The 22,982-nt window shown below is 39.8% G+C and overlaps 2 protein-coding genes across 15 annotated transcripts in view; both read left to right on the top strand.

Moving 5' to 3' along the window:
* The window catches only part of ppp1r12a (protein phosphatase 1, regulatory subunit 12A), a 62,566-nt gene extending 47,280 nt beyond the window's left edge, over positions 1-15,286 (top strand). For 6 of the 12 annotated variants that reach the window (XM_085437453.1, XM_085437455.1, XM_085437462.1 and 3 more), the window contains 12 exons: positions 346-436; positions 1,409-1,588; positions 1,709-1,877; positions 2,714-2,838; positions 2,984-3,049; positions 4,833-4,849; positions 4,936-5,053; positions 6,783-6,887; positions 6,971-7,018; positions 7,993-8,043; positions 9,267-9,550; positions 14,191-14,246. In XM_085437453.1, coding sequence (XP_085293579.1) covers positions 346-436; positions 1,409-1,588; positions 1,709-1,877; positions 2,714-2,838; positions 2,984-3,049; positions 4,833-4,849; positions 4,936-5,053; positions 6,783-6,887; positions 6,971-7,018; positions 7,993-8,043; positions 9,267-9,404 — 1,108 coding nt within the window. In that variant the 3' untranslated portion in view covers positions 9,405-9,550; positions 14,191-14,246. Of the gene's footprint in view, positions 1-345; positions 437-1,408; positions 1,589-1,708; positions 1,878-2,713; positions 2,839-2,983; positions 3,050-4,832; positions 4,850-4,935; positions 5,054-6,782; positions 6,888-6,970; positions 7,019-7,992; positions 8,044-9,266; positions 9,551-14,190 lie in introns of all 12 variants that reach the window. The other 6 variants (XM_085437454.1, XM_085437452.1, XM_085437460.1 and 3 more) reach the window with 4 other exon arrangements.
* A 6,155-nt stretch (positions 15,287-21,441) lies between these two features.
* The window catches only part of pawr (PRKC, apoptosis, WT1, regulator), a 79,508-nt gene continuing 77,967 nt past the window's right edge, over positions 21,442-22,982 (top strand). For 2 of the 3 annotated variants that reach the window (XM_085437264.1, XM_085437263.1), the window contains exon 1: positions 21,443-21,480. The gene's annotated coding sequence lies outside the window, so the exon portion shown is untranslated. Of the gene's footprint in view, positions 21,481-22,982 lie in introns of all 3 variants that reach the window. The other variant, XM_085437265.1, reaches the window with a different exon arrangement.

Here is a 22,982-nt window from a genome sequence, read left to right as displayed (position 1 = left end):
GCCCATGAATTTGGACATGTCCAGAGTATAATCGCAGCCTTTGCGGTTAGAAAATTGCACTTGATCATGTCGCGATATTATCGCAAATGCGATATATCGTTCAGCCCTAATTTGGATGCAATTTCTGCTGATTAGAGAGCCTATTTAGTAACCCCTGTTTCTTTAATGAATGGTAAAGCTCAATATCATGAGGGCAAGTACGAAGCATATTTAAGTAGATTCACAACTTCCCCATTCAGGTGGGGGTTTTTTTTCTTCTTTTTTTCTTTTTCTTTTTTTTAACTTCCTCTAAATATTTAACCTCTGTGTGTCTGTGTTTGTGTATTTTGCTTGTGTCTCTTTCAGATCATACTTGACTCCAAAGCGAGATGAGGAGTCGGAGTCTCAGAGGAAAGCTCGCTCCAGACAGGCTCGACAGTCAAGGAGGTCCACCCAGGTTAGTTAAACCACATCACCTTAAATATGCTGAGTCCTCATCTCTTATGTTTGCAAAGGTGTATGTTCCTTTTAATGACCCTTAACCCTGTGAGCCAAAATGTCAGGCTCAACTGTGTTTTTACTGCTCCTTGGCTCTGTATGATGTCAGTAAGAGCAGATATCCTAATATGGCCATCTCAAAAAGCTCTGTTTGTGAACTCAACCCACCTGCTGTTCTAGCCTTGTGCTTACAAGGGCTAGCCAACCAGAAGAAAGTTGGTTTACCAGCAGGGGGAAGGGAGCAAAAATGCAGTGATATAACTGCACTAAGACCCAGTAAATGAGTATAACATGCTGCCTTTAAACCATTCTTTTATGTTATCTGTAGGAAGGGTAAATAAAATGGGAATTTGGTATTCATAGGAACATGTTTAATTTAACCTACAACTAGAGCCTCAACCAAACCACAAAAACATAACTTATGTCTCTAATCTGACCTTTTTTTTTTTTTAAATCCCCATCAGTTTTTGTTCTTAAATGTTGGTCTGAGTCTTCAGTTGTAGGAAACCTGCTTTAACATGATCAGAATAGTCACTACTGCTCAAACGGCTAATAAGCCAAATAAAGGTGGATTCCCACATCAAAACAAACTGTTAACAAATGATGACCTCTGCATGTTCCTGGTTTGTATTGTATTTCTATGGCCACAGACTGTTCAAATAAGACTTGTTATTCTTGTTGAGACAGCCCAGAGTTTTATTTTTTGTTTGTGTACACAGGGCAGCTCTTGTACCAAGAGCTCATTTTACAGAATGTGAGCTTTGTCCCTGTTTTAAAAAGAAAACTTTGCTTGGATCAGTCGACCAGTTTTTTGTTTTTTTGAACTAATTAATTACCAATTTTGCAGCATGTATAGAATCTGCAAATATAAGACTTAATTTTTTAAAAATCATCCAAGAAAGAAATTTAAAAAAGACTTTCCTTCTTTCAGGGTGTGACTCTGACTGATTTACAAGAGGCTGAGAAAACAATCGGCAGGAGTCGTACCACAAAGACTCGGGAGGAGGAGAAGGAGGAGAAAGAGAAGCAGGACAAGGAAAAGCAAGAGGAGAAGAAGGAGACTGAGACGAAGGACGATGATTACCGATACAAGTACCGCACCTACGATGAGGTACATATTTTAAATGTTTATATTGTTATAATGTATTACTGAAACGACACAATATTTTATAATAATAATTTAAATATTATAGCTAGCCTGACCTCTTCATCTTACCCTCCTCTCTCCCAGCGGTCAAGGCCTTCATCTTCTTCCACCTCCACCATTTCCTCAGTCAGCACTGCCTCCACCCCTTCCTACTCTAGCACCACTTCCTCCAGTTCTAGCTCCCTCAACAGGCCTAACAGTCTGACGGGGATAACCTCCTCCTATAGCCGTTCCTCCAGAGATACAGAAAAGGGTGAGTGTTTTTCATACCCGATACAGGTATTGAGAAGTTTTTTAAGTTGTGGTTGTGTTTGATGAGGAAAAGTCTTCAAATTTAAACTGAATGCACATAAAAGCATGGCTGTATGTGTGTGGCAGCACTACACGTCTTCAGATCTTAAACAGTCATTGCACTCTGTCAGATTTGAATTGCTCTGTAGTAAACTGGGCAAATGGATGTTTATTAATGTTGCCTCAAGGGGATTGCTAATCCCTCCTGTTTAAAACTGTGCCATCTTTGGTGAGGTGTGCTCTCACATAAAGCCATATAGGCACAGCCCGTACGTGCCTGCCGCTGTAACTGTCTCCACTGTTTTCACATGGGCCATATGCCAAATGTTGATTTAGACCATTGACACAGGAGGGGTTTGGGTTGTCTTTTAAATTAAGTACCTCTTCAATTAAACAAACCAATGCATGAAGTGTCCTTGGAAAATTGAAAGCAGCTGAAGGAAACTGTGACAGACTTGTGACCAAGCTTTTCCCCAAAATAGCAGGATGCCTTCTCAACAGAAAGGCCAGAGCTAGCTGATTAAGGACTGAGCTTTCAAAATAAGAGAAGACTGCAAACTTGCAGGGTAACAGTTTCACCTCACAGCATTAAAGTCCTTGTTTTGTATGCAGGCTAGGGCATGTTTTCACACACAGATGCACACAGTTCAAAAACATGCATCCGGTTATTTATTTATTTATTTTTAATATGTTTGCAAGAGAAGAGATGAAATCCTCCATGGATGTAATTCTCTAGTTTTCTTTATGTGACACAATCATCATCTGTCCGATAATTGTTGACTTTCTTCTCAATGAAAGCAGAAGCAGACAAGAAGGAGGAGGAAAAGGAGGGGGAGGACAAGTCTCAGCCCCGCTCCATACGGGATCGCAGGCGGCCCCGCGAAAAGAGACGTTCCACTGGGGTGTCCTTCTGGAGTCAGGATGTAAGAGATTTGCACACTGTGCAAAGCTTTCTCTTTAGAGCTCAGTTTTTGAAGTGGTCATCGCACTCTTTGTGAAGTGCACGTTTCTTTGATCATTTGGATGGCCCAAAGCAGCACCTAACCTTCATATCTTTTTAAATTCCAGGGTGATGAAAATGACCCCGATCAACAGTCGGACTCGGAGGAGGGCAACGCCAAGGGAGAGCCACAGGTAACTCGGGTCATAGGAGAGAAAGTAGATTAAACTGACTAAAGGAGAAGCCCTCCAGCCTCCATCCCTCTTCTCCTTGTATCCCGTGACGTCTATTTCATCTTTTGCATTTATTTACTATTCTGGTCCTTCCTCGCCTCATCTCATGTAGTTAAGGCCAAGGAAGTGGACTAGTCTTTGATATTCATTACTCTGTGCTGTACAGCTATGATTTCCTCTCCTACCGCTTATCTTTTCTTTTTCTTTTTTTGGACTCCTGCCTTTGAATTTCTTATTGTCCTCCCCCTTTCCACCTTCCGGTGATTGTCTGGTGTATGAGGGTGACCTTGCAAACCAAAGGCTCACTCGGCAACAGATCAGTGGGCTTTTAAAACATGTAGAAGCACAAAAGGAAGGAAATGCAGGTCTTTTATAGGCAGAACACACACTTAAATGACATGCTGAGGTTTCCCAAGTTTAAATTTGAGCCCTTCCCCCCCCCCCCCCCCCCCCCCCCCCCTCCACAAATGAAGTCAGAATTTCAGCTTAAAACGAACAAGAAATAACATGTAAGAATTTTCCTAAAGGCTTCTGGTGACATAAACATAAAAAAGCAGTGGAATCCAGTGCATTCATACTGTCTTTAGAAGCCACAGAGAGGGCAGCTTTGTGAAAATATTGTTGGCTGGGTGCACTTCCTGTTTGGATGGGAGTGTCTTTTGAAGCATAATGGAGAACACACAGTTTTCCTTTGAGTACAGAGATCCTGGGGATGAGAGAGAGAGACAACAGCTATTTACCATCACTTCCTGTAGGACAGTAAACAGGGTGGACCAAATCGGAAAGGAGCCCTTATCCATAAATGTACAGGAAAAACTCTTTCATTCCAGCTCGTCTCTCTTGATTACAGGCATAAAAATGTATTTTTGAGCTGAGTTTGCAAATATTTTTTAAGTTTAAGCTCATCTAAGGTCATCCTGATAAATGTTGGTACTGAAACAAAATGCTTGGTTGATTCCTAATCAGTAGATAAGATGCTAAAGACATCATTTAAAAACAAAAAACAGCCAATTTGATTCCAGAGTCTGTCTTCAAAGTTAAGTACCTCTTCAATTAAACAAACCAATGCATGAAGTGTCCTTGGAAAATTGAAAGCAGCTGAAGGAAACTGTGACAGACTTGTGACCAAGCTTTTCCCCAAAATAGCAGGATGCCTTCTCAACAGAAAGGCCAGAGCTAGCTGAGCTAGCTGCAAAGTCTTTCTCCAGTTGCTCCTTGAATAATGTTGAGCTAGCTCTACAGCTTTTATCTCACACCACCACCACCACCAGAAGCACTCTCAGGAAAACCCAGAGTGTAGCATTGTTGTGTCACCACACTCTCTCTGCCTCCAGAAGGAGACTGCAATTTTTAAAATAGCTGGAAGACCAACCCCTCAACCTGACCTTCCCATCTGATGTCTGGCTCCATTCTCATGGCTGTGGCACTACACAAGCACAGCAGACCTAGAGGCACAGTGCAGGCACCTCAAGGCTGTAGCTGGCCTGTCAGCTGTTAGTTGTTACTGTGTCTGTATGTGCATGCAGAGCAGCTGGGAGTGAAAGTCGGGTGCTGTAGTCTAAATAACTGGTTCCATCCTACTGTTTAGTGTTTTCGTTTTTCTTTTTCTTCTTTTCTTTTGAAACCCTCTATCAGAGTTGAATCTTCTAGTATTTTAGCATTTTTTCCAAGTGTAGCGACTGAAAACATCATATGGCAGAATAAACTGCTTTCTAACTTTTTGTTTTGTTTTTCTTTCTTACAGAGTGACCGATTGTTCAGGTAGGTTTTCCCCTCCAACATGTTATGTTCCTTTTTTGTGTTTGTGTGTTTGTGTTTTAAACAAATGCCTGTCATTACTGTTGCAGGAATGAGAGCACTTCATCCTTAGAGCGTAATGACACTCTTTTTACCCGTAGCTACGGTGAAAGTCGAAGGCCGTATTCTAGCCGACTGGATAAAGATGACGCCACTGACTACAAGAAGGTATTTATTTTCAAAAGAACTCAAACTCGTAAACAAAGTATTGTACAAAAGTCTTGAGACATCCTTCATTTCTTTACATTTTGCTTCCAAGGAGTGAGGCCTAATAGTAATAATAATAATCTTAAGACTTTAGCACAGTACTGTTAAATAAATAATAAAAAATATCTATAGCACCTTTCTAGACAGAATCACAAAGTGCTGCACATGAGATGACAAATACTAAAAAAAGTAAAACGGACAATATAAAACAGGCAAAAAATTAACCAAAAACAGTTTTAAAAAGGTGAGTTTTGAGTTGTTTTTTTAAAAACAACTACAGAGTCCAGGGTTCTTAATTTATGAGGGAGAGCGTTCCAGAGTCTCGGGGCCACAGTGGCAAAAGCTCTTTCACCCTTAGTTCTCAGTCTGTTTTATAGCAAGTAAGCCCTGATCAGATAACCTCAGGGACCTGCTAGGGGCATAGGGCTGTAGTAGATCAGAGATGTAGGATGGTGCCGGTCTATGCAAGGCTTTGGATGTCAAGACCAGGATCTTAAAATGTACTCTAAATTCAACAGGAAGCCAGTGTACTGAATACTTGGCGCATTTTGTCAACAGCCTAGCTGCAGCATTTTGCACAACCTGCAGACGATCCAGAGAACCTTTGCTTAGACACATAAACAACGAGTTACAATAGTCCAAACATGAGGAAATAAATGCATGTATAGCAATCTCCAGTTCACAGCGAGATAAAATGGGGCTTAACTTAGCCACATTTCTTAAATTATAAAAACAAGACAGAACCAGAGATTTCACATGCCCATCCAATGTAAGACTTGAGTCAAAAGTGATACCTAAATTCCCGATAGAGGATTTAAGATACACTGAGAGAGGACCAAGGCTTTCACTATCTGGGATAAAAATATGTCCGGAGTGCATATGCGGACTTCAGTTTTACCAATGTTCCAACATTTGATGGAATCTAAGCAGTCATTCAGAAGCTAAAGCTTAGATAAATCCTGGGGTTTAAAAGAGATGTACAACGGAATATCATCAGCATAACGGTGATAAGGAATGTCCTCAAAAGAGCCCATTATATGCTGGGAAGAAGATGTATTAAGAACAATAAAGGCCCCAAAACCGAACCCTGAGGGACACCACAAGTGAGGGAGGTTGAGGATGACCTAAAATCGGAGACCACCACAGAAAAATATCGGTGATGTAGATATGAGGAGAATCACTCTAAGGCAGTTCCAGATACACCAACCCAGTGTTTAAGCCTTTCAAGGAGGATGTGGTGGTCAACAGTGTCAAAAATTTGTAATTGCCTAAACCGGCAGATGGTAGAGTAATAAAACCTTGCCTCAAGCCCAAATTTATTCTAATTAAAAGTAAAATGAATTATGTAAAAATGCATTTTAGTTAACTGACTAAACAAGAATAAAAATAAATGTAACACAGGTTTTTGCTTTGGAAACACAAAGGAATATTTTTAACACAGTGAGCTTTAGCAGGGTCTTTGTGCATATTTGAGTCTGGGATGTCTGCGCGTCTCTGAGGTTTGGTTTTGTAAACAAAAACTTTTTTTAAAAGCTTAAAACTAAACAGAAAAACAAGCTAAAAATGCAAACCAAAGCTTATGTATGTGCCCCATTTCTCAGTGGGTAGGCCAGTCTCAACAAATCTTTGATTATAAATAGTTTGACTGCTGCACTTTCTGACTGTTGGATCTGATTGGTCCTCTCTTCAGCTCTACGAGCAAACATTAGCTGACAACGAGAAGTTGAAGGCTCAGTTACGTGACACAGACCTGGAGCTGGCAGACTTGAAGTTACAACTAGAGAAGGCCACACAGGTATAGAGAAGCACTTCATGGGATGGCTAAACATCCTGATGGGATTGTAAAGGTTTCTGACACAGTTTTGTTTCCCATTGCAGAGGCAGGAACGCTACGCTGACCGATCACAGCTTGAGATGGAGAAAAGGGTAATGAGCTAGTGTAATAACCCACTTCTGTTGCAAATGTCCCTTTTTTATTTTATTTTAAATTAACACATTTACTAAAAACATGTATAACTTGTGTGTCTCAGACTAAATATAGTTTATTTCAGTTACTTTGGTTAAACATCCCAGTAACACTGCCCCAATGGGTTTATGTCTGAAGGTAACAAGCAGGCCCCAATATCATCTGGGTGGTGGTATGATCTTACCCTGAGTTTTTGTGTTAGTCTCCTCTTTGCTGCTGGCTGTCGTCTCTCACGTAGCTGAGGGTCAAAGGGAAGCCCGCCCTCCTTCCACGCCACCCAGAACACTGCAACCTTCTTTATTCACCTGTTTATTGAACCTCAGAGGCAGCGTGTGGTCACCACTTCTCAAGACTGCTTATTTTTGTTTTTCCAGTGTGTGAAAGTGTGTGAAATTACCTCAGTTTCTGTAGAAAGTTGAATAATTGCAGGCTGTTAAATTGCTGTTATATAAAAACGTGTGCATGTGTGTTTTCACCCTTTCTGTAATGGCTTTGGCATCTTCAGCTGCAGCTCCTGTAGCCACATCATCCATTATTTTTAAGCCCATGCTTTAATCTAAGCAACATTTTGTCATCATACAAGTCATTCTTTCCTTGTCGCCTTTTACATTATAGGATTGTCTTTTGGGTTTAAAGACATTTGACATCCTTGCCCATGAATCATTTCATTAGCTATAACCATCAAACACAACCTCTAAACATCTTCATCCCTGTTTCTCGACTCATTCCAGTCTTTAGACGGCTTTAAATGAATTGAATGTATAAGTTTGAACTGGCTGCCGCTTGCAGATGCCTCACTAGATAAGCTTGTGTTCAAGCGTGCCCTGTCACCACTACATCCCGACCATCTCCTACACCTCTCCTTCCATGCCTGCACTGGAGTGTTTATTTTGTGTCGTGGTTCAGATTTAATCTGCTTTCCTCCACCCAACAGGAAAGAAGAGCTCTAGAAAGGAAGATTTCTGAGATGGAGGAGGAACTTAAGGTACCCAGCACACACATACTGAATTTAAAAAAATTGTAAATGGCATATTATATACCTAATCAGATAATTTTGACAGACAGTAACACTGCTACACTTGCCGCTCAGAGTATTTGGGTCCAGGTACCCCTCACACAGGGGAGGTAATCTTACTCTTTTAACTAGTTTAGACTTAGCATCACTTGACAAGTAGCTAAACATTACCAAATGTGTCAGAGGACTCTTTGGTGAAGCCTTTGAGAACCACTGTAAGCTAATAGAAGTCATGAATCGAAATTGACAATTCTTTCTTGAATATATGGCAGGTAATTTAAAAAAAAAAAAAAAAAAAAAAAAAGAGTAACTTGGAGTCACCAGCTTTGTTTATCATATATAGGGATGATAAATGATGACAGACTTTGAAATAGGATACTTATTTTTTATTTCTATTTTTTATTTTTGCACAAGATTTTTTTTTTTGTATCCCTGGAAATAAAACAGGGAAAATATCAAAGTCAAACTAGACTGTTAGCTGTTACTTTAAACATTAGTCGCAGTGCATCCCTCTTTGTGTAGCTTCTTAGTCTCGCTCATACTAAAACACCTCACTCTTGGCATATTAAATGAATAATTAAAAATATATATTAATCTTAGGCACAGTTGTGTTTAGGTTTTTATATTTGGACCGGCACAGTTAACCACCTCTGTCTCCATTTGTACACCTGCTAATCTCACCTTCTGCTCTTCAGGGCACATCTGAGGTCAGCTGCTGTAATATTTGTCCACTGTTAACATTTAAGGATGATTAATTAAGTATTTCTTTTTGGGAAAATGTTTTTTAGCTAAGAAAAGAGGAAATCTATTAAACCGTAGCAAGCATGTGTTCTCCATCACTGTGATAACAAAGTGTTTATTTTTAGGGCTTAGCCAGCTGGCCGATCTTATCAGTGTCACTTTTCCATTCTGTCGACAAGCATCAAGCTGAACCTCTTAATCATTCCTTCAATTTCCAAAATCTGTCCCCATTTTCTAACAGTCTTCCTTTTCTGTTTTCCCCCTTTGTCCTTCTCTCGGCCCCTCTTCTCTATTAATTTATATTGTCCTGTCTTTCATTAATCCTTTCTCTCTTGATTTCTGTCTCCTCAAACATGTTTCCTCTCCTGCCACTCTCGCCCCGTCCCTCCTCCTCTTTCTTTGTTCTTTCTGTGTTGTGTTTGGTTTTTTCTTTTCTTTTTTCCCTCCTGCAGAACCTCCCCCAGGTAAAGCAGGTTCAGGCCCTACGCCAGGTTAAGGAGCGGCTGCAGGCTGAGAACCGGGCCCTGGCCCGTGTGGTGGCAAAGCTCTCGCAGTCGGCCTGCAGCCAGCTGCCCACCGTCGACCTCTAAGCCACGTCCGTCTGTCCACCACCATCTCCTGCTTCTTCTTCTCTCTTTTTCCTCTTCTGCTTCTTCTTCTCCTCCTTGTCCCCTCCCCCCTTGCAACCCCATTCTTCTCATGCTCCATTCGTGCTCTGCCCCGCACCCATAGACAGGCAGGTGTCCAGCCGTCCAGCAATCACTGGTTTTGAAAAACAACCCTTTCTGCCCCCCTCTGCCTCCCCAGAGCTTTTTGTTTTCAGAGTGGGGAGGGTGTCTTTCTTTGGTTTTCACAGCAGGACACTATCCTTTTGCAGTACACGCCTGTCAGGTGGTTTCCACACCTCTAAAACGCATTAAAACATTATCCTAAATATTTCAAATAACATCTGAATGATAACGGAATAAAGCAAAGCTCAGGTAAGTGTTTGCGGGTTGACAGGTCTGACTGTACTGTGAAGGAAAGTGTCCTCTTTGAAGTTTCTACTTGTGGTAATTACTTCAGGGGGAGCTCAGTAGTTCTGTTTGGCTTGTTTTGGCTTCTTTGCATGAAGTGGCTTCCTATGGCATCAACTCTTTGGACCCAAACCTTCAGAGACCAAACCCACCTTATCCTCCCCTCCTTTTCTGTTGAGTTTACCAAATGACATCAACAAATATTTAAGATTAATGCATACACGTATGGTTTTACCTTGGACTTGTACACAATATAGTGTGTTCAGTGTCATGAGTTAAACAAGCAGTCAGTCCTTATATGAAATCAAGCAGGTCTCTGGGGCAGTCTCCTCTAAACACTGTAGAACATGTCTTACGCCCTTGTACGAATATTTTTAAGTCATTTATTTAATAAGCTAATCATATTGAAAGCATGCTGCTGTCCAAATAGGAACTTTTCAAGTCTTTATTGTGCTTTTATGGGAGATATTTAAACTTTACATCTGACAGCCAGTTCCAGGATTTTATAAATTATGGGGCAAGAGAAAGTCTGGCTTACTTACTACAGCTCATTCAGCTCTGTGATCACAAAGTTTTGCATCTCTGCCTGTTGCAAATTTAAAACTTTACCTGATTTAAATTTGGCACATCCTCCTCTTCAGGGTCATCTCGTTGTGCAGCCCTGCACCGCTTGTGGAGCAGCTGCTTTTTAGATCGCTCTCTAAAAATCTCATTCTGACCACTTGCGTGTGTGTGTTCGTGGCAATGTGGAAGTTGCATTGCATTTTGAAGAAGAGTTAAAAAAGAGCCAGGCCACCAAGCTGAGTGAGCGGTGTTGGAAGATTAGCACGCGATGACACGTTCCACAGTTCAGGCTGTTTGCCAGCATGCTACAGTAGAGCTGGGCGATATGAGATTTTTTCATATCACGATATGTTTTTTTTTTTCATTTCAGGCGATAACGATATCTATCACGATATAAGCCAAATAACTATATTTGTAAGATTTAAATGTGCCGTTGCTCACAAGTAAAATGTGAAATAATCAGCAGCTTGTTTTTATTTAAATATTTATTTCCCATAATAAGGTCAACAGGGTAGATGTACTTAAGGAACATGAGACTTTTTCAGATAGATAAAGGCAAATATTGCAAACTACACAAGGCAGCCGCTAAAGCGTTTAAGTTTCAAAATAGAACAAACGAAACAGACTAAATTGTCAATTCCACTTAGAAACAAAATATTAATTCTAAAAATAAATCTTAGTTTGTTTTACAGAAGAACAGACAAAACTGACTAACTTTTGTCAATATCAAATAAACTGAGAACTAAAAGGAAATTCTCAATCTCTCCTTGTTGTATAGCTAAGCTTTTCAAACAGTTTTAACAGTTACTTTAGTCTGACAAAAGCCGAATGACGAATTAGCGCTTCCAGTCAGAGACTGAGGCTACGTCCACACGTACACGGGTATTTTTGAAAACGGAGATTTTCCGTTTTCGTTTTAAAAATAATCCCGTCCACACATAAAGGCAGAAATGAAGGAAAACGCTGCTATGAACATGCCAAAGCAGCAGGTGGCGCTAGATTCCTAACCGTGCAGAAATGTTGGCCAATCAGAAGTCTAGAAGCCTCGGTGGGAAAAAGTAAACAAAGCTGGGGCATAGAAGCAGAACCGAGTCGTATGTGTGGAGGGACAGTAACTGTGTGTATATGTAAGCATTTAAACACTGCAGAGAGTAGAATTAACAGTATTGTAGAAATTCATTTCACCGAAACAATAACGTGGCGCACAGTGTGACGCATGCACCAGTTTATTGTATTTCCAAACTTGCTTTCGGCACAATTTACAGTGCACGCTACTCTGTTTTTTGTCAGACTTGAAATAGCCGAAATACCTTCACACTACGGAACTTCTATGGCTCTTCCGTTCGACAATCTCTCCGGCATTGCAACCATCATCTGTTTTCTCTTCGGTCACGCTCGGTTGATTTTTCTAGTCGGCACACTCATTTCCTCCATTACCGCTGGCTCCATTACCCGCTAGTGATGGGTCGTTCGCGAACGAAATGGCTCTTAGAGCCGGTTCTTTGACGTGAACGACGCGAGCCGGCTCCTTATCGCGAGCCGTCACGTGTTTGTTTGTTTTTTTCTTTCTCTCAACCTCTCTCTCGCACTTTTTTTTCCGCTTCACTCTGCACGCGAGCCTTGTGCTTTACGCTGGGCAGAGGGGGGAGGGGCGGTAGTTACACTCACTAGCACAGGAACAGAGGGAGAGAGAGAGAGCCAGGGAGAACAACGTCACATTAGAAAGGTATAGTAATCATCCACAACTATTTTACGTTGCAGATGATAAAGGATTCAGAAAGTTTATTCATGCAGGCCCATATGACAGAGAATATGCATGTTCTTTTTGTTTTAATATTATAATTTATATTTAATTGTGTTGTGGTTTGCAGTGTTGTTTTCACTTTAAATTTGTAAAAGGAAAAAGCTGAAAATTTAAATAGTTAAAAGTTGAAATGTAAATAGTTGATTTTTGTATTATATGATTTATTTATTACATTTTATGTGGAGTGAATAAATAAAAGTATATTTACGGTGGCCCCTAGAGACAAAGCACATACAACCTTCAAATCACGTACGAACTCTGAAGCACGTACAAACTCCAAAACACGTACAAACTCCGAAGCACATAAAAACTCAAAACACGTACAAAAGACAACAGAATTGCTCCAGGATGCTAGGGCGCAGTGTTGAGCTTTTGTTATCTTGTGGCTACACAAGCCAGCAAGTACCAACGACCGGATTTGGTGTGTGGTAGTAACAGGTAAATGAACTTTTTTTTAAATTATTTGAATATATATGAGTGCCTGTGTATAAATACACAAACAATACACACATGCTTTCAATTGTAATTTAAGTGATCTAGTAGCTCTGCTTTGGAAGTTCAGTTCATGCTAGAAATGTGTTTTGGAGTTTGTACGTGTTTTGTCTCTAGGGGCCACCGCATATATTTATATATAAACATATATAAATAAAACCACTTTTTTTTTTTACATTAGTAATTCCTTTTGTGCATAATTTTATATTATTGTTAATAATAAATAAATTAAAGCAACAAAACAACCTGAAGAACCGGTTCGGAGCCGAAAGAGCCGGCTCTTTTTAGTGAGCCGAACCGAAAGAGCCGGGTCTCTAAAAAGAGCCGGAAATCCCATCACTATTACCCGCTGGCTGCTTCCCAAACAAACACACGTGTGGCTTGGCACTTGTGCTGTACGTAACAAGTCACGCGACGTGACGCTGCGGCTGTGATTGGTTCGGCTCTGCGCTACTTAATTTGGATTGGCTGACTTTTTTTTTTTTTTTTTGAGGACAAGAGCGGCGAAGTCTATCGCGATAGCTTAATTTCTCTATCGAGTAAAAGTTATATCGCGATACATATCGTTATCATTCTATCGCCCAGCTCTATGCTACAGTAAGAACCCATATTAAAAGTTAGACAGTGTCACAAAGAAGTAGCATCTTCAGTCGATGCAAGAAGCCCCAGCAGCTTTAACTGCCAGTGATGATCCTCTCTGTGAAAGTTTGAGACAGAAATCAGTGTTTTCTGTCTGCACAACTTTGGGGTAAAAATCTCAATAAAATCTGAGGCGTACGTTGTCAGAACAGGATCTTCATGAAGCGGTCTTAAACTGGCTGCCGTGCTGGAGATGAGGCAGAGGTGCACAAGTAGACAGCTTTGAAGGCGAGATCAGCTGGAATCTGTGCGTTTAAAGAGTGTTTTTCGACTCGCGTGTTCTTAATGCAGCCGTTCACACAGACTGCAATTTTTAAACAGATCTGACCCATCAGATCACTGCATTTGGCAACAAGTCTGCATGATTCTGAGCTAGGGAATAATTTTCTGCAGACGATGAGCATGTGTATAATGGCCTTAAGTCAGGAACATTAACGTTAAACATTTTAACAGATTTGCACTTGATCAGATGTGACTTTTTTCCCCTCTGCTGTGTGTATTTTTGAGGCTGCCTGCAGCAGCCACTTAGATTCTGCATGGCTTTCCCAGAATCTTTGGCCTGTTGTGTGCCCGCTTTTACTTTTGACTTGGAACAAAGATGTTGGGTTTCGTTTTTACCTCTTTAATCAAAGTCGGACAGCCAAAAGTTAGATGCTGTGTGTGACTCCTGAGATTGCTTTACACAGTCTGCAGTTAACGGTTTGTTTAAAAAAAAAAAAAAAAAAAAAAAAAAAAAGCGCCGTGGCTGGTTTTTAACTTGTTTACGTGGCGAGACTTGTCTAAGCCTTGTCTCTCTCTCTCTCGCTCTCTCTCGCTCTCTCTCTCACTCTCTCGCTCCTGTTTCCCTTTATCACCTTTCAGATGCTCCCAGACTTGAAAGCAGACAACCAGAGACTAAAGGACGAGAACGGAGCGCTCATTCGAGTCATTAGCAAGCTTTCCAAGTAGAACAGACCCCACCCGCCCCATCTTCTGCACCCCCCTAGTCCCCCATGGCAGTGACTAATGGAATTGCACATTTAGATATTAATTGCAACAGACATCGGAGGCAAGACTCCCTTTTTTTTTTTTTTTTTTTTTGGGTTTTTTTTCCCCTCTCCCATTGTTTTTCTCCCGACTCTTAATCGCCCTTTTGCTCCTTCACCACTGCAGCATCCACCCATCATGTTCATCCATCCCTCCCCTCCCCATGCACCTCCTCGAATTGAACCCACTAGATTGTGTGGCTGCTGTCCTGATAGAACCACTGAGTTTACAGAGCAAAAGGAAGGTGTGTGTGTGTGTGTGTGTGTGTGCGCGTGCGTGTGTGAGATCAGCATGTAAAAGCATTGTGGGCGGGGAAGCCTGAAAACTATTTAACCAGTAAGCCTTAGTTGTACATAAAGAGAAAAAGAAACACACTTGCATCGGTCTCTTCTGACTCGCTCCTCCGCCCACTCCGGGCTATCTCTGAAGAACAGATATTATCCACCACCTGATTTTATTTGTGCCACAATCTCTTATTTGATGTAACATTTCTTCCCGTGTACGTGTTGTGTGCTGTGCAGTCCCTCCACTTCCCCTCGAAACCCTCAAAGTGCCACTTCTGCCTAATATCAGCTCCTTGTGGCCCCATCATTTTTTTTTCTTTATTTACCACCCCCCTTCTCCCCTTTCCACCCACAGATCACTAATGCACACACAGTTCTCCCACCCCCTCCAAAATTTTTTTTTTTTCTTTTTCTTTTTTTGTACCTCTGCGTGTCTTCCTCCAAGAGGGAAATTTTGGATTCTCGCTTTAGCGACATGAGGCGGACCTGGTGGAATTTAAGCTTTCACTGTATGTGCAATATGCATTTTTTTCATTTTCTTTTTTTAAATGCTTTAATGATGACGAGTCCATCACAAGTAGGATTTTTCACTCTTCCACCACTCCCATCGCTCACCTTCTCCCCCTCCCCTCCCCTCCCCTCCCCTCCCCTCCTTTTTTTTTTTTTTTTTTTTTAGGTTTGTAGTGTAGTCAGTTTATACTCTGTATTTCTCACTTTGTTTTAGCAGGTACTGAGTGATGCTGTATATACCTGTATGTATTTGTTTGAGACCAGCACATGGCATGCATTTATGGTTCCCGTCTGTTACTATTAAAAATTCCAGAGGACAAACAGGTGTGTTTTAATTATTATTATTATTATAATTATTTTTTTTTCCTTTATAGACTAAAGACATTGGATACAATACAGTAGAGCCTCTCTTGTTCACGGGACGGCTGGCAGTGTTCAGTGCTTTTGTTTTCCGGTTTTAAAATAAGTGTTCGCACAATTGTAAAAGTTGAAAAAAAAAAGAAAAAAAAAAAAGAGAAATAATCGCTTCACTACATTTCACTTTCTTTGTATTCAGTTTCTTGGAAGAGTGCTGTTAATTTTGTTTCCATTTTTTTTTTTTTAAGCTCTAGTATTATAGCCAAGGTGTTGTCACTTAAAAAAGGAAAAAAAAGTATCTTAGGTATTGCTAACCCAGTCCTTTCTACAATGTCTACATGCACTGTCAATGCCATGTGAGGAGTCTTGATGTCAGGTTGAAGCAAAATTGCCACCATCAAATATTCCATTCATCTGAGAACATTTTATGCATTTCAGTGGCCTTTTAAGGATATTTTAGTCAAAGAATTTAAGACAAAGTCACTGCAGATGGACTGACCATCAACTTTTTTTTTTTCTTTTGTTTTGTTTTGGGGTTTTTTGTTTTTTGATTTTTTTCTTTTTTTTTTCTCCCATCATCTTGTAAAATAGGTGTGTGGCTTAATACATGCAAGTTGTGCTGTGACTACCAACCACTGAAGAGTTCATTAAAAATAAACTTGTACATTGTAAAGTTCCCACGTCTCTTTATTTTCCCGTGGTGTTTTTTTTTTTTTTTTTTTTTTTTTTTTTTTTTTCTCTCTCTCTCTTTTCTTCATTTTAAAGGTGTTTCAGCAGATGGGACACCCTTTTATTTACAGTGTTTCTGTTCATAAGCTACAGAGGTTGTAGCTTATAAATCTGCTCATTTGTAATTGTCTGTTTTTGTCACTCTTAACAAAATGAGTACTTTATGGTTTCAATTGCCTGGTTTTTAGCCAACGGTGGGACTGGTAAACTGTGTGCCGAATTGAAATGTACGCCTCATATTTGGTTCAATTTACTGCATTCTTAAGCCAGTGGTCTCAGAATACAGATATGCAAAAGTGCATACAAAACATTGTCGTCAGAAGTCTGCTGAGGCCAGGCTATTGGCATGCTTGATCCAATTGTTCCTGGTGGAAATCTGACTGGACAGGGGTACCAAGATGAACTGCTCCGATCTCCAGGACAGTAGCTGTTCATGCACTGCCTGAGTACTGCAGGCCTTTCTGGACCAGGAGTCTGTACAAATACTTCCTTAGCCAGCATTTAGTCTTGATAGGTTTCCATTATAGCATGTTCCAAAAATTATACCCCTTTTTGCAGTTTCTATACTTCGCAGCACCATGCAGTAAACCAGATCGAACCCTTTTGCAGGCCAGTTTTAGCACAAAAGAAAAAATACTAATTTTACTAATGTAAACAAAATTTGCCCAAGACAGAAATTGTCCATGTTATTTGCTGATGTTTGTGTGGCAGGACACATCTTTATCTACAAAACTCATGGTTTATTTAAAGTAAAAAAAAAAAAAAAAAGAACATTGAATTTGATTCATGCGTTCATTCTTTAATCTGAGGCAAAATCATTGCAGTCTTTAAATCCTGCCATTTAGTATGCATACATTATTTAATAGCTTATTTTTTTTATATACCCCTTATTCCTCCTGCCTTTCCAGGCTAGATTGAACCTCTTGAGGTTCTGTTACTACCAGTAGATGGTGCTCAAGTTTGCAGACTATCATGTGAACTATGTACCATTTAATTATTCCAAGGCAGTCTGAGCCACTCAGTTCCAGTTCTGATCAGTCTTTCTTTATATTTTGCTTCAAAGATGTAAACGTACACAGCTCACACACTCGTGACATGTAGCTCGTGTTGTGCTCAGTTTCCTTCCTGAGCTTAAAATCCCTGCAGTAGTATTCACACTCCTCAGCCTACACTGCTTCGCTGCTTTTAATGGAAACCCAGAGGATGATACTGGGTTCTGAATAAAGTGAAGAATCAGAAAACACGCATGCACATTAAGTAACTGACCTTCCACTACATACCACTGACATTTTTTGTAAAGACCATGTGAGGAAACACCTTTGCAGCAAGCCTTTTCCCTGTTTCGTCAGTAGCTGTCTGCGTCTGTGATGATTTCCAATCCTTAGATAAAGCTTTGCGATTAAGCTGTGGTATATGTTGTAATTGCCTAAAGTCATGCAAAAGTGTCTTGCTGTTCTATTTTCCATTGCCTCAGCATGTGGTTAAGAAGTGTGGTCTGCATCTTGACTGTGATATGGACATGCTTCCTCGAGCGTCTCGAGCAAAATGTCTTCATGAGGATTTTGACAGATGATTGGAAAAGAAGATTCCTGGCCTTGAGTGTGACTCCATGTAGTTATAGGGAAAAAATGGTTTGAATTAATGCTCCCTGTCTTTGATGTTTGTTTCAAACTGGAAGAAAACATCAGGACTCAGTGTATACAGGCAAGAGTTTAACCTGGAGTTATAGGAAATTTTAGACTTCGTGTGTGTTGGTGGGATGCTTTAGGAACCATGATTATCATCACTAAAACTGGGTAATTTGTAAGATGGTTTAATTGAATTCAAAAATACTTCAACCAATGTACTTCAGATTTTTAGCCTAATTAGAGTTCATCATCTGGTGACTAAATGTAGAAAATTAAATGATAATCTGTCCAATAATTACTGAGATGTTTTGGGCCAATCATCAGGGTCAATAATGGGACCATGCAAAGTGGCAATCTTCCAGGCTGGAGTACCACAACTTGCAGTTCCCCCACTGGCCACTTGGGGCGCGCTCCCCCAAAAGTCATTGACTCTAGTGATGGGATTTCCGGCTCTTTTTAGAGAACCGGCTCTTTCGGTTCGGCTCACTAAAAAGCGCTCTTTCAGCTCTGAACCGACTCTTCAGGTTGTTTTGTTGCTTTAATTAATTTATTATTAACAATAATATAAAATTATGCACAAAAGGAATTACTAATGTAAAAAAAGTGGTTTTATTTATAAATGTTTATACATAAATATATGCGGTGGCCCCTAGAGACAAGACACGTACAAACTCCAAAACACATTTCTAGCATGAACTGAACTTCCAAAACAGAGCTACCTAAATCACCTAAATTACACAATTGAAAGCATGAAAGCATATGTGTATTGTTTGTGTATTTATACACAAGCATTAAAATGTAGTCAAATAATTTTTTTAAAAAAGTTCATTTACCTGTTATTACCACACACCAAATCCAGTCGTTGGTACTTGCTGGCTTGTGTAGCCACTAGGTAACAAAAGCTCAACACTGCGCCTAGCATCCTGGAGCACTTCTGTTGTCTTTTGTACGTGTTTTGAGTTTTTACGTGTTTTGGAGTTTGTACGTGCTTCAGAGTTCGTACGTATTTTGAAGTTTGTATGTGCTTTGTCTGTAGGGGCCACCGTAAATATACTTTTATTTACTCCACATAAAATGTAATAAATAAATCATATAATACAAAAATTAACTATTCACATTTCAACTTTTAACTATTTAAATTTTCAGCTTTTTCCTTTTACAAATTTAAAGTGAAACAACACAAAACACTACAAACCACAACACAATTAAATATAAATTATAATATGAAAACAAAAAGAACATGCATATCAAATCAAATCACTTTTATTGTCACATCACATGTGCAGGTACATTGGTACAGTACATATGAGTGAAATTCTTGTGTGCGAGCTTCACAAGCAACAGAGTTGTGCAAAATACAATAACGTAAACAAGCAGAATACAAGAATGGCTACATCTGAAACTAATATATGTACAATATACAATAGTATATGCATTTCTGGATGTGTATACTAAATATTTTTCTGTGTGTGTGTGTGTGTGTATACACATATTTTACAAATTAAATAGAGTAAACAATATAAAATATATAAAAATATGCAGAGTTGAGATATTCTCTGTCATATGGGCCTGCATGAATAAACTTTCTGAATCCTTTATCATCTGCAACTGAAAATGGTTGTGGATGATTACTATACCTTTCTAATGTGACGTTGTTGTCCCTGGCTCTTTCTCTCTCTCTCTCTCCCTCCTGCTCTGTTCCTGTGCTACTGAGTGTAACTACCGCCCCTCCCCCCTCTTCCCAGCGTAAAGCACAAGGCTCGCATGCGGAGTGAAGCGGGAAAAAAGTGCGAGAGAGAGGTTTAGAGAAAGAAAAGGAAAAAAAAACACTGCTCGCGATAAGGAGCTGGCTCGAGCCATTTCGTTCGCGACCGACCCATCACTAATTGACTCAAGGTTGAGTCAGTAAGTTTTTAAGGTTATTTAATAGAAAAATCCACCGATTAGTGTCTACTTACATCTTTCAACAGCTTGATGAATTCTGCTATCATCTATCACAGCGGTCCCCAATCCCCGGGCCTCGGACCGGTACCAGTCCGTGAGTCGTTTGGTACCGGGCCGCGAGAGTTGAGGCTCAGGTGTGAAATGTATGGTTTTCAGGGTTCTTATCGGTTTTCAGCGTTATTTTGTTATCGTTTTTATCGTTAACTCTGTTTTCCTGGGTCTTTTCACGTGAGTTATGAATAAATCTTCTTTTTTTCGGTACCGGTACTAGTTTTATTTTGTTGTATTTATCCGTGACACCTTAAAGGCCGGTCCGTGAAAATATTTTCGGGCATAAACCGGTCCGTGACGCAAAAAAGTTTGGGGACCGCTGATCTATCATCTAAAAAAGGTCCCCTCTACCAAGTAAGCAAAAATGTGACAGAAGAAAGACAGAAAGAAACAACAAACATCTGGATAAAACGTCATCGTCTTCCTATTCACCTCAAGTCTGAACTGAAGTCAGGGTTCTGAGCTATGAAAACGTGTATAAAAGTACTTTTTAAAATTCATCATACTATCGTTTTATTCTCTTTTAAAAAAGTTTAAAGAGCTTAGGCTAGCAGCAGCTAATATTTAGCTGCTAGCTAGTTCAGGATATTCTCAACCACTTGTTTTCTATTGGACAGAAACAAACACTGACTCATCAACCCGTATCAGAGAGCGGAGTGACTTATTACATATGAACGCCAGGTACCGTTGTTTGTCATACAGTGGCTACTGTATCTAGAATTATAAGAAAACAGAATTCCGTTTTCAGCTACTGACATCTAGTGGTGAGATTTTCAGAATCAGAAAGGGTTTTATTGCCAAATGTTGAGCGGGTTTACAACATTAGGAAATTGCTGCGGTAACTACAAGCTGTAACTGCTACAAATTATGTTGTTATGTTGTTTTTAATTTTCCTCTTTATGATAACCATGTAGGAGTAAATGCCTATGTAACTCAACTGTTTTATATTTTATTAAGACTTAAAGTCAAAAATGTATGTTTCTGAAAAAGATGCTTTTTCAAGTCACTGAACTGAACTGGACTTCTCAATTGTGTTTGTGTTGGTGACTAATGTTAAAACTCCATAAAGCGCAAGAAATCTCAGCAGACCTAAATGGTCACGTCATGTCATCTCCACCATGACGTGACTTGCTCTGCTTTTCAAGGTTAGGAACCATCCACAACGATGGTTAAGTGAGATGCTCTCACTCATTTTTGTTACTATGATGGTCTAATCTCCCTGTATTTTCCCAACTCCATCGTTACAGTGCCTCAAACAAACCTCCTCCCAGTTTTAATTTTAAACTCCCAAGCATAATCTTAGGTTCTGAGAGATGAGCAAAACCCTCTGCTCACTCTGTGGACAAACAGCAGGGTTTTGCTAGATGACAAACGATGACTAATCGAGGTGCACGGGTGACGTGACAGCTCATGTCTGCCACACAAACAAAGATGAACACGATCAGTTAAGAAAAATTGGATTCAAGGTGGGTTGGATTGCGATGTGTGAATCTCGAAAAGAGGAGAAAAAGATGTCGGCTGGATTTACAGGAAACTAAACATCCTGCTCTGTCAAGGGAACACTGAAGAACCTATAGATGAGTGTAGTTTTGACTAGATTAATCAAGAAAAAATTGGCTTTGGTAAGTCACAGATGAAGCTGAGACTGATTCTAGCTTCATTACACTTTTGTTACAGTTTGAGGATATCAGCATGGGTTCATTTTCACACAGACTAAACAATTGTCTAGTTTAGTCAGTGGAAATGTTAAGGAAAAATATTAAACTAGAGAGTGGATTGCTAAATTATTAGCTAAAGCTAGCAAGCTTGGTTAGCAAGCTGGTAGCATTAGCTAATAATCAGCTTATTTGGTTAGCAAGCTGTTAGCATTACCTAATAACAAGCTTATTTGTTATATATCATCAACCTATACAGTTATTGTAAAATATACTCCAAATATTTTTTCCGTACCAGGCTGTAAATCTGTTATTTTCATGGCGATGATTAGCATCATCGAGTGGCCATTCCAGAAGCTGCAGGTTTATTAGAATATCTTACTATTACTGGGTTGAACCACCATTTATCTCTATTACCTCCTTAATTTTTTGAGTTATAGATTTAAAAAGGCGCTGGAGACATTCCCCAGAAATTCTGGAGTTGCTGTAGATTTGTCAGATGCACCTCTATCTGGTCTGTTGTGGTGAAGAGAGAGTGAAAACAAAGCGGTCGATTTACCGGTTGATCTACATTCCTACCCTCACCTGTGGCCACGAGCTCTGGGTAGTGACCAAAAGAATGATATCACAAATACAATGGGTGGAAAAAATTAATACTCTTAAAAGAGGGACTTATCATTTGGTCTTGAATAACCTGCTGTTTCTTGTTTTAAACTTCCTACTTGCTATAATTTGTGCCTTGCATTCAAACCGTTTCATTAGAGGGCCAAAATGAATGGATCAGCAAATGGATCACTGCTGCATTTCTTCGGTATCTTATAGGAAGTGTGTCACCTACTACCATCTGCTTTCCGTCCGGTTAACTTCCTTCCTGCTGTTGTAGCTCAGTGCTGAGCTCTGCTGACTCACAGTCCTGGACATGATGGAGGATTAAACTACAACAGGACTGTAACAGGAAGCTCAGCAGCATAAATCCAGGATCAACTTTGGGGAAAAAGAAAAAAGAAGTATTCTTTCCGGGTTTTACAAAAAGCTCTCCACCAAGAAACTTGAATCTGTACGTCCTCACATTCTTGGCCTCATTTACCAGGCTCACATAGCCTGTATTTTATATTCAGTGATTCAGTAGTTTTATTAATATATGCCCTCCTGTATTCATTTATGTGATATTGAAGTTTGGTTTAGCTTTTGAGACATTGCAATAATCAAGCTTCAGACTCTTAGATTAGCCAAGCCTCTATTATCATCATTGTGAGGTAATGCAGCGCTGACCTTTGAGAACAGCGTTAACATTTTAAAATAATTTATCTTGAAAAACCTTTCAGCAAACAAAAATGAGATATATCCAGTTTGATAAGAATTCCATCAATTGTCTTTTTAAATACATTTCTAGAGAAAGCAGTGTCAGTTTCTGAATAACACTTCCTAATGTTTGATCATGATAAGATTGGCGCACCCTTTATGTCTAC

The sequence above is a fragment of the Copadichromis virginalis genome, linkage group LG17, assembly GCF_057382275.1.
Source record: "Copadichromis virginalis isolate Kocher_CV1m ecotype Utaka linkage group LG17, C_Virginalis_male_GT1.1, whole genome shotgun sequence".
Taxonomy (NCBI): Eukaryota; Metazoa; Chordata; class Actinopteri; order Cichliformes; family Cichlidae; genus Copadichromis; species Copadichromis virginalis.
The sequence above is the reverse complement of the archived record's forward strand: the minus strand, read 5'-3'. Positions and strand labels throughout refer to the sequence as shown.